The following is a 16,412-nucleotide window of genomic DNA, read 5'->3' on the forward strand; positions in this document are numbered from 1 at the left end:
TGGGGGCGGGACTAGAACCCGGAAACCAGCAGTCCCGCTCCCAACGTGCCTCCTCAGGTAAGGTCGCGGCCCTTGTATCCAGAGACCTGAAAAATGGTATTGGGAACCTACATCTGTATCCGTTTTGGGTTGCTCGGATGTTTTTTTGATTTTTAGCAAACCCTTTGCAAGCTCTCCAAAAGCCTCAGATCGCAGCTCTCAATGTCGCTGATCGAATCCCTCGTTTATAAACAGGATTTTCAAATTTGCGGAGCAGGCTTTCTGCCGACTTCAGAAACGTTTTGTGCCTCAGTAACAAAAAGCAAACCCCATGACTGCGCACCCTGAAGCAGATACTTCGCGAGCACAGACTGTGTTTAATGGTGCTATTGCTTTACTGTAGGTTCAGAATTGCGATTGTCACTTTTTATTTTGTTTTTGCCGCTAAGAAATTTTGTCCCAGAATTTTATTTTCTCGAGCAAAGAGAAGGCTGGATGGGGGGTGGGGGTGGTGGTGGGGGGTGACCAAAGAGATGTCTTAAACATTATGAAGGGGTTTCACAGAGTAGGCGTAGAGAAGATGTTTCCACTTGTGGGGGAGACCAGAACTAGATGCCATAAATATAAGATAGTCACCAATAAATGCAAAACGGAACTTAGGAGAAACCTCTTTACCCAAAGAGTGGTTAGAATGTGGAACACGCGACCACATGGTGTAATTGACGGCAGTAGCACAGATGCATTCAAGGGGAAGTTAGATAAATACATGAGAAAGGAATAGAAGGATATGCAGATAGGGTGAGATGAAGAGGGGTGGGAGGAGGCTCGTGTGGAGCATAAACGTCGGCCTAGACCCAGTTGGGCCGAATGGCCTGTTTCTGTGTTGTAAATTCTATCAGGTTCTGTGTAACATAAACAAAGCAGTTTCTGCAGCGCCTTGGATCCGAGTTGGCGCTTGGGCAGAGGTTGTGCATTATCAGGGCAGGTCTTTAGAAACTGCCTGCTTTACATTGTGAGGCAGCTTCCGTAGCAATGTAAACACAATCGAGCTTTATGGCTACACATTTCAACAACAACAACAACTTGTGTTTATACAGCATCTTTAATGTAGTAAAACGTCCCAAGGTGCTTCACAGCACAGTTATCAAACAAATTTTGACACCGAGCCACGTAAGGAGATATTAGGGCAGATGATCAAAAGCTTGCTCAAAGAGGTCGGTTTTAAGGATCATCTTAAAGGAGGAGAGCGAGGTAGAGAGGCGGAGAGGTTTAGGGAGGGAATTCCGGAGCGTCAAGTCTGGGACGGCGGCAGGAGAGTAGGAAGTTCGAGGCGTGCTGAAGGGTTGGGGTAGGGATTTGGAAGGGTAGAGTACCCAAGAGGGGAGAAATGAAAGGAGGCATGATGACAGGAGAGCAGGGCCTAGGAGAGGTAAAGTGAAATGAAGGGAAAAAAAGGAGGAATAGAAGTGGTGGGCTCGGGTCCGGAGCAGCAGCCAAAACGCGCACACGAATGGACACAGGGAAACGCAAGTTACATAAGCATGGTTACATAGCAAGATTCAGATGGATATGTGCCTTGCCAAATGGCCATGGTAGGTCAGTACAGGCCAGTGAGCATCAAACTACTTCACTGCCTCTGCTGAGATGACAGGCCCATTGGGGTGTCTTTGCCTCTGGAGACTCCCACAAAAGCACCCCCATTTGCTCGTGTGTATGGCCTGCGGAGATCTCAAAACTGAGACTGATAGATTTTTGTTAGGCAAGGGTATCAAGGTTACAGACCAAGGCAGGTAGATGGAGTTAAGGGGCCGATCAGCTAAGAGCTAATTGAATGGCGGAACAGGCTCGAGGGGCTGAATGGCCTCCTCCTGTTCCTAGGTTCCTATCTCGTTTTCTTTACTGTTCCACCTCTGGGTCAGGGCTGCCATCACCTGCCGTGCAGTAACGTGACCACGACATTTAATTATATGTCCGCTCGAATCCATACAACTTGCTCCCGGTTGCCTGAGTTTTGTTGGTCATACCCATCAGTAATCAGTGATGGCTGGCTAATTGCTCAAGAGAGATTCCCGCAGTGAGAATATGCAATTCAATCTGCGAGGGAAAAACCACTTTACCTTCAAAGAGTGTCCAAGTTTCGCTTGTACTCTCCGAGATCAGCACAGTGGTTGTCTGTGGTGGACGCACTGGAAAGAAAATCAAAATAACCATGTGAGTTTTATGCTCCTTTGATCATTATTACCAAATGCATAGTTTTAAACATTTAGGGCTGGATTTTGTCAGCCCCGAGGCAGTGGGTATGGAGGCGGGACTGCCGGTAAAGCTGCAGAATTTGGGGGCGGGTGACAAACCAGATAGTTAACAGGCAGAAAATAGGATTATCCCCATTTTTCACGCCGAAGTGCAGGCTTCCCAACCTCGGGGATCCCCGCCAGGGTGTAGGAGACGAGAAGGAGATCTGCGGGGCCGGAGGGGTCTGAAAGTGCGATGTAGAGGTGAGTGATGGGTGCAAGTGTGGAGTGGTAAGTATGTGAGGTGAATGGAAAGTGATAGAAAATGTTAACTTACCTTTGTTTCTACCTACAGCCTTCAGTCGCTGTGGAGCCAGAGTCCCCGACATCTCCATTGTAGAGATCACAGACTGGCTGTTGCATCCGCTGATCCAACAGCCAGCTGATTTCTGCAAAGTTGAAAGGTTTAATGAGTCCTGAACACAAGGTCTCATCAAACTACACAGAATGTCAGTGTTTGACAGCTTCACAGAGCTGTCAAATGATGACATTTCTTCTTTCAATAGTTCTTGACAGATGGCATGTCATTCATTGACGTGCTCTGTCACTGACGTCCCCCTAATTGGCCTGCTGAGCCCACTGGGATTAACAAGGTCAATCAGGGGAAAATCCCGCTGGTTGGCCAGAAGCTGATGGAGGCGGGATTTGTAATGTATGTAATGTATATATACCTTAAGGGAGAAAACTACTTTTTACAGCTCCTGTATACTGTAGTACTGGCGGTGACCACACCTGTATATAAACCCTGAGTAGTGATCTGTACAATTAGTTCTAGAGTAACCCTCATTCAGTAAACACCTGTTGAATCGTTCCCTGCAGTCTGTTGTCTAATTATTGAAGGACACAACATTAAGATACACGGATATAACATTGGCGACGACGCAGATTCGAACCTACCTGCAACTCTGCATCACCTCCCAGGGATTCGCTCCTGGAGAACAGTGGAAGGAGGTAGAGTCCAGAAGCACGGGCGTCGACCACGGGCAACCGCCCAGTCATCCAGCGGAGATTTGAGCATCGCAGGGGAGGCTGTCGAGAGCCAGGCTTGGCTTCCAGTCACGGTGGTCCAGCGAAACGGGCTGGCAACAGGTACTGCGCAGACCCTTCCCGGACAGCGGCGGCTAGAGCCCGACCGAGCGGCACAGAAAAAGGCCGAGCAGCGTCGACGGGGGAAGAGAGAGAGAGGGCAGAGCGCACAGGGCGCAGCCGGTGTTCAGGACCGAGCGGCGTCAACGGGGAGAGAGACGAGAGAGAGCAGAGCGCAGCCAGTGGTCAAGGGCCGAGCAGCATCAACGGGGGAGAGACGAGGTGCTGCCATCGCTACAAGGACCGCAGAGAGCGGCATTGGCAGCAGCGCAGGAGCAGCGCACGAAACCCACAGGGCGTCGCCATTTGCCACGAGGACCGCCGAGAGCGGCGTTGGCAGCAGCGCGGGAGACGCCATTTTAAGCCGCAGCGGGGAAGAAAGGAAAGCGCGGGAGACGCCATTTTAAGCCGCAGCGGGGAACAAAGGAAAGCGCGGGATACGCCATTTTAAGCCAGTCTAACCACACCCAAAAATGCCGAAGAGTGGCAGCATCACAGCGCTCGACAATGAAGTCGAAGATTCGACGACATATGTCGAACGCATAGAAGTATACTGCAAGGCGAATGAAGTGCCAGGTGACAAGAAAGCGCTGGTATTGTTGAATTCAATGGGTGCAAAAACGTATGGCTTACTACGAAACCTAGTAACCCCAGAGAAGCCAGTAGAAAAGGATTTTGAAAGCATAGTGTCAATCCTACAGGACCACTTAAACCCCACGCCGCTGCTGATAGCAGAAAGATTTAAGTTTCACAAAAGGAACCAGCATAAAGATGAAAGTAATGCTGAGTATTTAACGGAACTGCGCAAGCTATCGAAACACTGCCAGTTTGGAACGGGACTAGCAGATACTTTAAGGGACAAGTTTGTGTGTGGGCTTCAAAGTGAAGGAACCCAGAAACGGCTTCTATCAGAAAAGGATCTTACGCTGGACAAGGCTTTCAGCATTGCAGTATCACACGAAGTAGCCACACGGGGCGCTGCAGAGATACAACGGAGACCGCAAGAATATGGCACAAATGAAATGTCATACGGAACAGTGAAGTGCTATCGCTGCGGCAGAACAACACACGACCATAATGATTGCTGGTTCAAGGACAAAGTGTGCAGACAGTGTGGAAAAGTAGGACACATAGCAAGAGTCTGTAGGTCGGGAAAGAAAACCAGCAGCAAGAAATCTCCACAGGAGAAGTACAAGAAGGTACATAAGGTGACGGAGAGTAGTTCAGACGAACAGAAAAGTGATACAGACTCCGGAAGCAAGGAGCTGGGTTGTCTGAACTACATAATTTGATCAAAACGGAGGATCACCAAACTATCTGGGTCACGCTCAAGATAGCAGGAGTCCAAGTGAAAATGGAATTGGACACAGGATCAGCCCTAACAGTCATAAACCGAAGGGACTACAAGCGGCTATTCTCATATACCCTTGAGAGATACAAAGATTGTCTTGAAGACGTACACGGGGCAAAAAATCTACCCCAAAGGAAAAATAAGGGTGAACGTTATATATAACGGCAAGGAAACACCAAAAATGGACCTATATGTAGAGGCCAAAAAGGATGACGATGTCACACCTGGACGACTGTCAAAAATGCTAACTGACGCACAAGAAGTGTTCCAGCAGGGACTCAGAACACTAAAAGGCATAACAGCGACGATCAAAATAGAGGAAAATGCAAGCCCAAAGTTTTTTTAAGGCCAGACCGGTACCTTATGCGATCCGCCCAGCCGTCGACGCAGAGCTGGAAGGTTTGGAACGTTCAGGAGTACTGTCCAAAGTGGACTGGAGCGAGTGGGCTACACCCATCGTTCCTGTAATGAAGAGGTCTTTGAGTAATACGCCTGGGGAACCAAAGAAGGTTCGCATCTGTGGGGACTTTAAGGTGACAGTGAACCAAGTCCTTCACACTGTTCAATATCCGCTTCCGCGGATTGAAGATATTTTCGCCTCGCTATCTGGAGGGAAACGCTTCACTAAAATTGATCTGGCCCAGGCGTACCTGCAAATGGAGGTAGAAGAAGCCTCGAAACAGTACCTCACGATCAACACTCAAAGGTCTCTACCAATACAACCGGCTGGTGTTCGGGGTAGCATCAGCTCCAGCTATTTGGCAAAGGGCAATGGAACAAGTCCTGCAAGGGATTCCAGGGACCCAGTGTTATTTGGACGACATCCTGGTCACGGGCGAAAATGACAGTGATCACCTCGCCAACCTGGAGCAGGTGCTCACTAGATTGAAGGAATATGGGCTCCGAGCTAATCGCCACAAATGCGAGTTTTTCCAGAAGCAGATCTCATATTGTGGCCACGTTATTGATAAAGAGGGGTTACATAAGTCCCCTGAAAAGATTGAGGCAGTAGTTAAGGCTCCAGCACCGGAAAATGTGTCACAACTGAGGTCGTTCCTCGGGCTGGTGAACTACTACCATAAGTTCTTGCCGAATTTGTCTCCGTACTACACCCATTGAACACCCTACTGCAAACGGGGGTACCATGGAAGTGGAGTGACGAATGTAAACGAGCTTTCCAGAAGAGCAAAGCATTGATCACATCAAAGAGGTGTTGGCTCATTTCAACCCAGCACTACCAATTCGGTTGGCATGTGATGCATCACCCTATGGCATTGGAGCGGTGCTGTCGCACAAATTCCCAGACGGCTCGGAGAGGTCAGTAGCCTTTGCGTCTCGGTCACTAACCTCAGCCGAGCATAACTACGCCCAGATTGACAGGGAGGCCCTCAGCCTAGTGTGGCGAGTGAAAAAGTTCAATCACTATCTACACGGGCAGAAGTTCACCTTGCTGACTGACCACCAACCACTTGTCTCCATCTTTAATCCAAAGAAGGGCGTTCCGGTGATGACTGCGCAACGGCTACAAAGATGGTCCCTTTTTCTAGGGGCGCACCAATATGAAATCGAGTATAAGGGCACGAAACAGCATGGAAACGCTGATGGGCTATCACGCCTGCCACTGCCTACTGCGGAGGAAGCACCAGCAGTGGATCCTGTCAAAATATTTCATTCGACTATAATTGAATGCTTGCCAGTAACTAACGCTGGTATAGAGAAGGAGACTCGAAATGACCCGACACTGTCTCGGGTATATGATTTGACGGTGAAGGGATGACCAGCACATGGCGACTCACTGTTGCCAGCATTCTCATCCAGAAGAGAACAGCTGTCAGTATGCCAGGGGACCTTGATGTGTGGATCCCGAGTGGTAATTCCACCCAAGTTAAGGGAGAGAGTGCTCAATGAGCTTCACAAAGGTCATCTGGGAGGGGTGAAAATGAAAAGCCTTGCTAGGGCTTATGTGTGGTGGCCGGGGATCGATCAGCAAATCGAGGACCTGACAAAGAGCTGCTCAGGATGCCAGAAGGTCCAAAATGCACCACCACATGCCCCTCTACACCCATGGGAGTGGCCCTCATCTCCATGGCAACGGGTGCATATTGATTTTGCTGGTCCATTCATGGACTCAATGTTTTTAATAGCCGTGGATGCGCACTCGAAATGGCCTGAGGTGATCAAAATGTCCTCCACCACCACGGAGAAAACTATTGCAGTCCTACGGACCATTTTTGCCAGGAACGGCTTGCCAGAGCAGATTTGCTCTGATAACGGACCACAGTTTGTGTCCGAAGAGTTTCGAAGATTTATGAAAAGGAATGGGGTAAGGCATTACACATCCGCCCCGTATCATCCAGCCACAAATGGATTGGCTGAGAGGTTCGTACAAACCTTTAAAAAAGCAGTAAAGGCCATGTGCGATGACGACATTCCACTGCAGCATAAGGTGGACAATTTCCTGTTAGCCTACAGAAATGCGACACATGCAGTCACCAACCAGGCCCCGGCCATGATGTTCTTTAACCGAAGGTTGAAATCTCGTCTGGATTTGCTCAGACCAAATGTACGAAGAGATGTTGAGAGTAAGCAATTCCAGCACATCAATGAGAAGCCAACAAGGAGCTTCAATGTAGGGCAACCAGTCTTGGCCCGCGACTACCGAACAGAGAAATGGCAACCAGGAACGATATGCACATGGCAGGGGCCACTAATGTACACAGTGGATGTTGGGGAGGACATTGTGAGATGCCATGCTGACCAGATGCTAGAGTCACAGGAACGAGTCAACCCCATGTCTCGGCCATGCGTACCTGGTGAGGAACCCGACGTACAGGTCGCATCTACCTCAGAAACAATAGCATTGGAAGCTGATGAATCAACTGACGACAGGGTGCTAGAATCGCCTCCGCACCAAGAGCGAGACACTCAGGAAAGGCGTTATCCAGAAAGAATCAGGAAGCCTCCCCAGAGACTGAATATATGAATGGACTATTTTCATATAACATTGTATATTAAAAATGTTAATTGTTAAATGAGTATTATGGTACTGTTAATCTAAAAAGGGGAGGAATTGTAATGTATAATGTATATATACCTTAAGGGAGAGAACTACTTTTTACAGCTCCTGTATACTGTAGTACCGGCAGTGACCACACCTGTATATAAACCCTGAGTAGTGATCTGTACAGTTAGTTCTAGAGTAACCATCATTCAGTAAACACCTGTTGAATCGTTCCCTGCAGTCTGTTGTCTAATTATTGAAGGACACAACATTAAGGTACACGGATATAACAGGATTGAAAGCCGGCAAGGAGCAGTCCCGCCTCCAAAAGCTTCCCATTGAGAAAATCCAGCCCGTAGTTTTTGTTGTAGATCTCATGTGCAGCATATTCTCTTCCACACCTTTCATATTCAGAGCAGTTGACAAAGTGTGAGGGAGCAATAAAAGAAAGAAAGACGTACATTTCTGTAGCGCCTTTCACAACCACCGGACGTCTCAAAGCGCTTTACAGCCAATGAAGTACTTTTTGGAGTGTGGTCACTGTTGTAATGTGGGAAATTGCAACTGCCAGTAGGTTTCCGGCATCACTTGGGGAAACGTGGGTCCGGGGTTCCCAAGGCGGGGGTCGGTGGAATGGCAGGCCGGAGAGCAGGGGAGGCCTAAACCTGCCTTGTGGGGCCTGGAGGAGCACTCCTGATCCTCCAAGCCCCTCAGTGGAAAGTATTTAAAAAAAAACTTACCTTGAATGGCCTCTTCTGCTTCCGATCCTCTTCTCATTTGACTTTACCTGGTGGGATAGCCACAGCAACTTCCCCACTCAAGTGTGAGTTAAAATTTCAGACGGGGCTTCAGTGACGTTATCGGACCCCGATCTACATATTTAAAGAAGGATCCCCGCTGACCGCAGGCAGGCGCCTTGGTCTCCCGTTCAGAAGAGGAGGTTAAAGTTGAAGACAGCGGATTCCAGCCAATCACCCGGCTGAATTTAATTGTCTACCCGCCCGATTTTTTTTTCAATCCTGCAAGATTCCTTCCTATAGCCCAGTAATTTTCAAACGTTTTCTGTCTAGGCCCTGCAAATATTTTTGGATTTTCTTTATTTTTTTTGCACTAGATATTTTTGCTTGCTGTATTTCAGGGGAATGGTCGGACATGTGGCAGATGAAATTTAACGTGGAAAAGTATGAAGTGATACATTTTGGTAGAAAGAATGAGGAGAGGACATATAAACTAAAGGGTACAATCCTGAAAGGGGTGCACGAAGAGAGAGACCTAGGGGTATATGTGCACAAATTGTTGAAGGTGGCAGGGCAGGTTGAGAAAGCAGTTAAAAAGGCTTATGGGATCCTGGGCTTCATAAACAGAGGTATAGAGTACAAAAGTGTGGAAGTTATGATGAACCTGTATAAAACACTGGTTCGGCCCCAACTGGAGTATTGCGTCCAATTCTGGGCACCACACTTTAGGGAGGATATGAAGGCCTTAGAGAGGGTACAGAAAAGATTTACAAGAATGATTCTAGGAATGAGGGATTTCAGTTACGTTGATAGACTGGAGAAGCTGGGGTTGTTCTCCTTGGAGCAGAAAAGATTGTGAGGAGATTTGAGAGAGGTGTTCAAAATCATGGAGGGGTCTGGACAGAGTAGATAGAGAGGAACTGTTCCCATTGGCAGAAGGGTCGAGAACCAGAGGACACAGATTTAAGGTGATTGGCAAAAGAACCAAAGGCGACGTAAGAAAAAACTTTTTTTACGCAGCGAGTGGTTAAGATCTGGAATGCACTGCCTGAAAGGGTGGTGGAGGCAACTTTCAAAAGGGAGTTGGATAAGCATCTGAAGGAAAGAAATTTGCAGGGCTACGGGGAAAGGGCGGGGGAGTGGGACTAGCTGAGAGTCGGCATGGGCTCGACAGGCCGAATGGCCTTCTTCTGTACTGTAACCATTCTATGATTCTACTCTTATAGGTTCCTCTGTCTCGCAGAGAGGGTTTTCACTTGGCCATATTTCTAAGTGGATTCATAGCATGTTCAGAGAATGAGCGGGAAACCCTCAGCTGCCTATTCTATGCTATTAATGTCTTCAGAAAATGACAGAATACCTCCAGACCCATGTCTCCTAGCATGTTATTAATTTGGCATTAGGCCAAAGCCCATAAGCTCTAAATCGCATTAGAGATTTTAGAATTTCAGTTAGTTTTATAGCTTTTTCTGTCACATAACTTTCCATTAATCTAATTATTATCCACCCTACTCTCGCTGTGGGCACTTCCTGTGTAACATCATTGCAGCACTCTGAGCAGCTATACGTGATACCATTTCAAACAATCAGATTGCAGCATTCAAATAAGGCCGAGTTTGATCCTTACACTGCTGAAAAGTTCCCTTTCTCTCGAGTGGATCATTCCAACTATTAGTTTATTGGATCAATATGTGCCATGTTCCATATACTGACAGATGGTTCCATCACAATGTGTTCTTTGTATAGTGTTGTATGTCATGCACAGTTTACCTTTCCTCATTGCGGGGGGGGGAGGTATTTTTGAATTATTGTGGGGTGAATTTTGGTACAGCGCTCCAAAATGAGTACCGTTGTATGTTCATCCTACAGGGTGACAAATGTCTGGTCATTAACTAGTAGTGGTTTCAACTTGTAAGGGTTTTGTTCCCTTCTCCGTCTTGTGAAGTATCAGCAAGATTACATAAAGTGTTTTCAGATGATAGAATTGGCAATTGAAGTGAATTTGGAGCTGGATCAGAAAGCTTAGCCAGAATGAATAGTGTCAGTGCTGGGCCAAGCCAGAACTAGGGTTTACGGTTTTCAAATCTCTCTCCCAGATCTCTGAAAACATCTTGAGAGATTTTTTTTGAAAGAAAACTAGAAAGATGTTTACAAGACTTGGGCTTTCCATGCAAATGTATTTTAATGAAGGCAGGATGTTAACTGCTGAAATCCAGCCAGAAAAATAATGGGCAATAGAAAGTAGAGATGAAACAATATTGGAAGAATTGAGAGTCTATCATGAGGAGACTGAGTGACACAGGGGACTGAGTACCACCAGCTCTCTGGGGTTTGCCTTTGACTGCAGCTAATGGGATTGAAGTGCCCTCTTTTCGATGGTTTTAAGCCTCTTAAATGAAACAAATTAGTGTCAGCTCAGAACAAGCCAGCGTATTGCAACATAATGAAACGCCCACCCCCAAAAAAACCACAGTAACAGAGACCATTATGGGGAAGTCATCGAGTGAGGCTTGGCTGAAGTAAAGGATCGTGGGAAAGTCTGGATCAAGAAATTGTCATGGAAGCTCTGAGAGAAGAGCTGGAATCGGGACAAGAATTGTGCAACTGGAAAAACAACAATAGTTTTTTATTCATCACACACACACTTATTTAATCTTGTAAATGCAGTTAGTCATAGGTGTTAAACCCTGTTAAATGCAGTAAAGATTGCATACAACTGCATTTTGTATTCTCACCTCCATCGTTGCTATGCCAACAAGAGAATAGTGAGGCAAAACTACGAGAATCATTTATCATTTTTTATTGCAATCGTTTTCTAACTTCACGATTTGAAGAGCATCCGACCATTTTATCTGCACGTTTAAGCAAAGCTTCTCGGTGATCAATAGGTAGCTTATTCTTACCTTTCACTTCTGTGGTGTTGTCTCCATTAGATATCGACAGCCACTTCCTATTTAGGTTGGCAATTTCCTGGACTTTGCATCTGTAATGTCCTTCATCATCATTGTGAAACTTGTTGATGATCAATACATAGACCTTGGCTGGGCCCTGTTCAAAGAACTGGAGCTCGCAATGGCGCTCCCGACAGTTACGAAACACTTGCACATGGCCTGTCCGGTTCAGCCTTAGGATTCTTTGATTGTCATACAATGAATTTGAGAAGAGCCACACCAGAGACAAGTAACTGTTCCTCCTTTTCTGTTCAGATACTCGGCAGAATAGAGTGCCTCGTTGTCCTTCAGTAAACTCCACCACAGGCCCTGGGGTTACAATGACGTTCAAGGCCTCACAGATATCTGTAACCAGGTGTCAAACATATAGTCAATATTATACTATTACATAATATCAATAAATACTGCTAATGTTATACTATTACATAGTATCATTATACTATTATATATTATCAATATTATACATCTAGTTTACTTTAATAGCATTTTCCTTCAAATAGATGCCTATTTAACCACTTAAGGTTCTCCCTTTACCAACATCCAAAGGAAATCATAGTTCAATTCATTTGTTGCCCCTTAATAAATGGCCTTGTAGTTTTTAGGTAGATAACGTACAATGGTCCACCAGGGAAATATAATTTATAAATTAACAGCAGAAAATGCTGGAAACACTCAGCAGGCCAGGCAGCATCCGTGGAGAGAGAAACACGAGTCAACGTTTCAGGCCTGGGACCCTTCATCAGAACTGGAGAAGGCTAGAGGTGTAACAGATCTTAAGCAGGTGCAGAGGAAGGGAAAGGGGGAGGGGAGGAAGGAACATTCTGTGCTAAGGTAGAAGGCAGGGGAGATAAAATGTTGCAAATGGGGATGACAATAATATAAACAGCCTGAAAAATGGGGGCAGAGGTTATAGTCTGAAATTGTTGAACTCAATGTTGAGTCCAGAAGGCTGTAAAGTGCCTAATCGAAAGATGAGGTGCTGTTCCTCGAGCTTACGTTGAGCTTCATTGGAACAGTGTAAGAGGTATTATGCTATTGCAACTATAATTTTTACCATTGTTGCTCTCCCAGGAGTTGCGTTTATTGGTGCAAAACTTCGTTTTTCACACTGGCGTCCTGAGAGTCTTGGGGTCCATTCCCACTCGGACCTCACCATCCTCGGCTTCCTGCATTGTTCCACGGAAGCTCAGCGTAAGCTCGAGGAACATCACCTCATCTTCCGATTAGGCACTTTACAGCCTTCCGGACTCAATAACGAGTTCAACAATTTCAGATCGTAACCTCGGCCCTTATCATATTTTTTTAATATACTTTTTATCCACACTTTTGGTTTGTGCCTTTTCCTTTTTCTCTCTCCCACATGGCCGCTGTCTTTCACTCTGCCAGCGCATTTCACACTTCATCTAGAGCCATCCTTTGTTTCTTTACCTGTCCTATTACCATCTCGTCTCGCCTTGAATATCTCTTAGTGTCTCCTCCCCCCTCCCAGACCTTCCCTTTTGTTCTTTCATCCCCTCCCCCATTTCCCAGCCCCCAAACATGCTTCTTAATCTGTTTCATTTCCTGCTTTTTTCTCAGTTCTGATGAAGGGTCTTCGACCTGAAACGTTGACTCTATTTCTCTCTCCACGGATGTTGCCTGGCCTGCTGAGTTTTTCCAGCATTTCCTGTTGTTATTGCAGATGAGAGCAAGTCAGACGGGTAATCAGCTTTCTGTCCGTTTATCCTCAGACTTCTGTGCTTTTCTGCATTTGCTGACTTACTAATATTTGTTTGTTGCTTTACATTTATAAAACTTGTTGGGGTAGAAATTGGTCCCAGTTGTGCCCATTTTCCAGGTGGAAAACAGAGGGGGAAAAAAAGGCCAGATTTCTCAAGGCCGTGACCTGCATCCCAGGGACGCTTGAAATACGCCATACTGACCGCGGGCGTTTTTCAGGTGTCCCAGGCGGCTTCCTTAAACAGACATCAGGCCCCTTGCATATGTTAATGAGGACCGTAACGCTGGTTTAAGGGCCCCTCAGCAATATTCGTCAGCACTGAGCAGACCCGGCACTAAGCTGGCTACGCTCAGGCTTTGGTGGGTTTACTGCGGCCTAACAAGCAGCTGCCACCTAAAAAGTAAGTCGTTTTTATTTTCCTTACTTCCCTGTGCTCCTCCCAGCTCCACGGGGCTCCCGAGAGCCACGGCCAGTGAGGCAAACGGCCCAAATTGCAGCACGGCTAACCTGAAAGCCGGCTCTGGAGGCGCAACGGGTGCCGGCAACTCCAGGCACTCATTACAATGAGGCCTGAGGCCCAATTCCGGACGCGCCTTGGGCCTTCTGGTTCGGGAGTTAAGTCAGGGGTTCCAGGAGCGTGTGTTAATGTTTGGAGAGGAACCCTGGGACTATGCTTATATTTGCAGGGGGTTCCCCACACACAAATGTTTGAAAACCACCAACATTGTTTCTTAACCTGTCCCATTACCACCTCCTTTTGCCTGGAATATCTCTTAATGTCTCTTAACCTCTCCCGCCTTCTATCCTATCACAGACCTTCCCTTTTGTTCTTTCATCCCCTCCCCCCTTTCCCAGCCCCTGCACTTGCTTAAAAATCTGTTCCATTTCCTGCTTTTTTCCAGTTCTGACGAAAGGTCATCGACCTGAAACGTTAACTCTGTTTCTCTCTCCACAGATGCTGCCTGGCCTGCTGAGTATCTCCAGCATTTTCTGTTTTTATTTCAGATTTCCAGCATCTGCAGTATTTTTGCAACACTTAAAGAGACCTTCCCCTCTCCCAGATGACCTAGATGCGAGTGGCAAAATCACTGTACCAAGGTAAATTGGGACAGGGGTTCAATCTTGGGTCTCTTCATAGAAAGTCCAGTGTTCTTACATTGTAACTGTTGTGCTGGATCCCATCTATTATTCTAATTGCATTCTCCCATTCAGTATTAATAATGTTTTGTACGGTATATGATTGAAAATGTTTTTGAAGTTCAAGCTATTCTAAGAGCGCAAATGACTTAGTTTAACACCATAATTTTCAACATCTGTCCAAGTTCTATATTTGCATTTCTTCAAAGTGCAAGTGTGAGTCTCAGCTTTTATTTGTCATTTTTTCATCTAATAATAAAGTTGTCACACAATTTAGGTTGAAACTGGTGGATGAACAGATCTGCTTTGAACTACTTGTTTAAAGGCTTGTTTTGTTTATGAAAACTCTGAATGCTAAATGGTATCAATTATAGGACATCAACTGGAAAATGTGAATACAATTAGTGTTCTCTATAATGTTTTGGCCTGAATCATTAATTGGAAAGTATAGCTCATTTTCGTAAAATTAAACTTTGGGATTGAGTGGCACAGTGTACCAGCACACTGGCCTTCCATCCGTCGGAGCTGGGTTTGAATCGAACGCAGATTAATAGGTTGAAAGCCCTTTCTTATTTCTGGCTTTGGGACTCCTGTGTTTGCGTAGCTGCAACATGTTTCTCAGTGGATGAGATTCGTAGCAGGAAACTGCTAACAAGTGGCTACAGATTGGCAGGATCACTCAGACAGGCCATCGGGTCAACTCATATAGGAAGTGAAGAAGTCCTTCATCTGTGGCTTAGCCGTAGCACCCTCTACAATTTTGAGATGGGGATTGCAGGAGAGTCTGCCCGAGTCTAGCGGAGTGGCGATTAATTTAATGTTCAGTTTGGCTAGATTTGTGATTGTGCAAAGAAGGAAATGGTGTTTTATAAGGGGAGGAGAATAAAACTAAGAGTATTTTAAATAAGAACATAAGAAATAGGAGCAGGAATAGGCCACATGGCCCCTCGAGCCTGCTCCGCCATTCAATAAGATCATGGCTAATCATCCACCTCAACTCCACTTTCCCGCCCGATCTCCATATTCCTTGATCCCCCTAGAGTCCAAAAATCTATCGATCTCAGTCTTGAATATACTCAAAGGGTTAGATCTTGTCAGCCCTGAGGAGGTGGGTATGGAGGCAGGACTACCGGTAAAGTTGCAGGATGTCGGGGTGGCTGGCAAACCCACCCCCATCCCATCTCCGTGCCCTTTTGCCTGGAGGTGGGAAGCCGTCCTGCCCCGGGTCTCGTCTCCTCGAGGCGGGAAAGGGATTAAATCCTATTAACTGCCTGTTAACAGGTAGTTAACAGGCAGAAAAAGGGATTATCGCTATTTTTAGCTCTGAAGTGCAGGCTTCCTGACCTCGGAGAACCCCGCCAGAGTGCAGGAGATGAGAAGGAGGTCTGCGGGGGTCTGAAAGTGAGATGTAGAGATGAGTGATGGGTGCAAGTGTGGAGTAGTATGTAAGGTGAGTGTTAGTGTTATAAAATGTTCACTTAGCTTTGTTTCTGCCTACAGCCTTCAGCCGATGTGGATTCGGAGTCCCAGCATCTTCATTGTAGATTTCACAGACTGGCTGTTGGATCCGCCGAACCAACAGCCAGGTGATTCTGCAAAGTTGAAAGGTTTGATGAGTTCTGAACACAAGGACTCATGAAACAACACAGAATGTCAGTGTTTGACAGCTTCACAGAGCTGACAAACGCTGACATTTCGTCTTTCAAGAAATCTTGACAGATGGCACAGACGTGCTCTGTCAGTGACTTCTCCCTAATTGGCCTGCTGAGCTCGCAGGGCGGGTTTAACAAGGTCAATCGGGAAAATCCCACTGGTTGGCCAGAAGCTGATGGAAGCGGATTTGAAAGCCGAGAAGCAGCAGTCTCGCCTCCAAAAGCTTCCCATTGACAAAATCCAGCCCAAAGACTCAGCATCCACAGCCCTCTGGGGCAGAGAATTCCAAAGATTCACAACCCTCTGAGTGAAGAAATTCCTCCTCATCTCGGTCTTAAATGGCCTTCCCCTTATCCTGAGACTATGCCCCCTAGTTCCAGACACTCCAGCCAGGAGAAACAACCTCTTAGCATCTACCCTGTCAATCCCCTTCAGAATCTTATATGTTTCAATGAGATCATCTCGCATTCTTCTAAACTCCAGAGAATATAGGCCCATTCTACATA

The 16,412-nt window shown here is 46.4% G+C and overlaps 1 protein-coding gene across 1 annotated transcript in view; it reads right to left on the reverse strand.

Annotated features, from left to right (window-relative positions):
• Positions 1 to 16,412, reverse strand: part of vstm4a (V-set and transmembrane domain containing 4a) — a 66,326-nt gene that overhangs the window by 33,648 nt on the left and 16,266 nt on the right. The window contains exons 2-3 of the mRNA XM_085970372.1: positions 11,349 to 11,741; positions 2,097 to 2,165 (exon numbers count right to left, since the gene is read on the reverse strand). Coding sequence (XP_085826498.1) covers positions 2,097 to 2,165; positions 11,349 to 11,741 — 462 coding nt within the window. The remainder of the gene's footprint in view (positions 1 to 2,096; positions 2,166 to 11,348; positions 11,742 to 16,412) is intronic.

The sequence above is a fragment of the Somniosus microcephalus genome, chromosome 29 (assembly GCF_052327205.1).
Source record: "Somniosus microcephalus isolate GS21.2 chromosome 29, FLI_Smic_1.0, whole genome shotgun sequence".
NCBI lineage: Eukaryota > Metazoa > Chordata > Chondrichthyes > Squaliformes > Somniosidae > Somniosus > Somniosus microcephalus.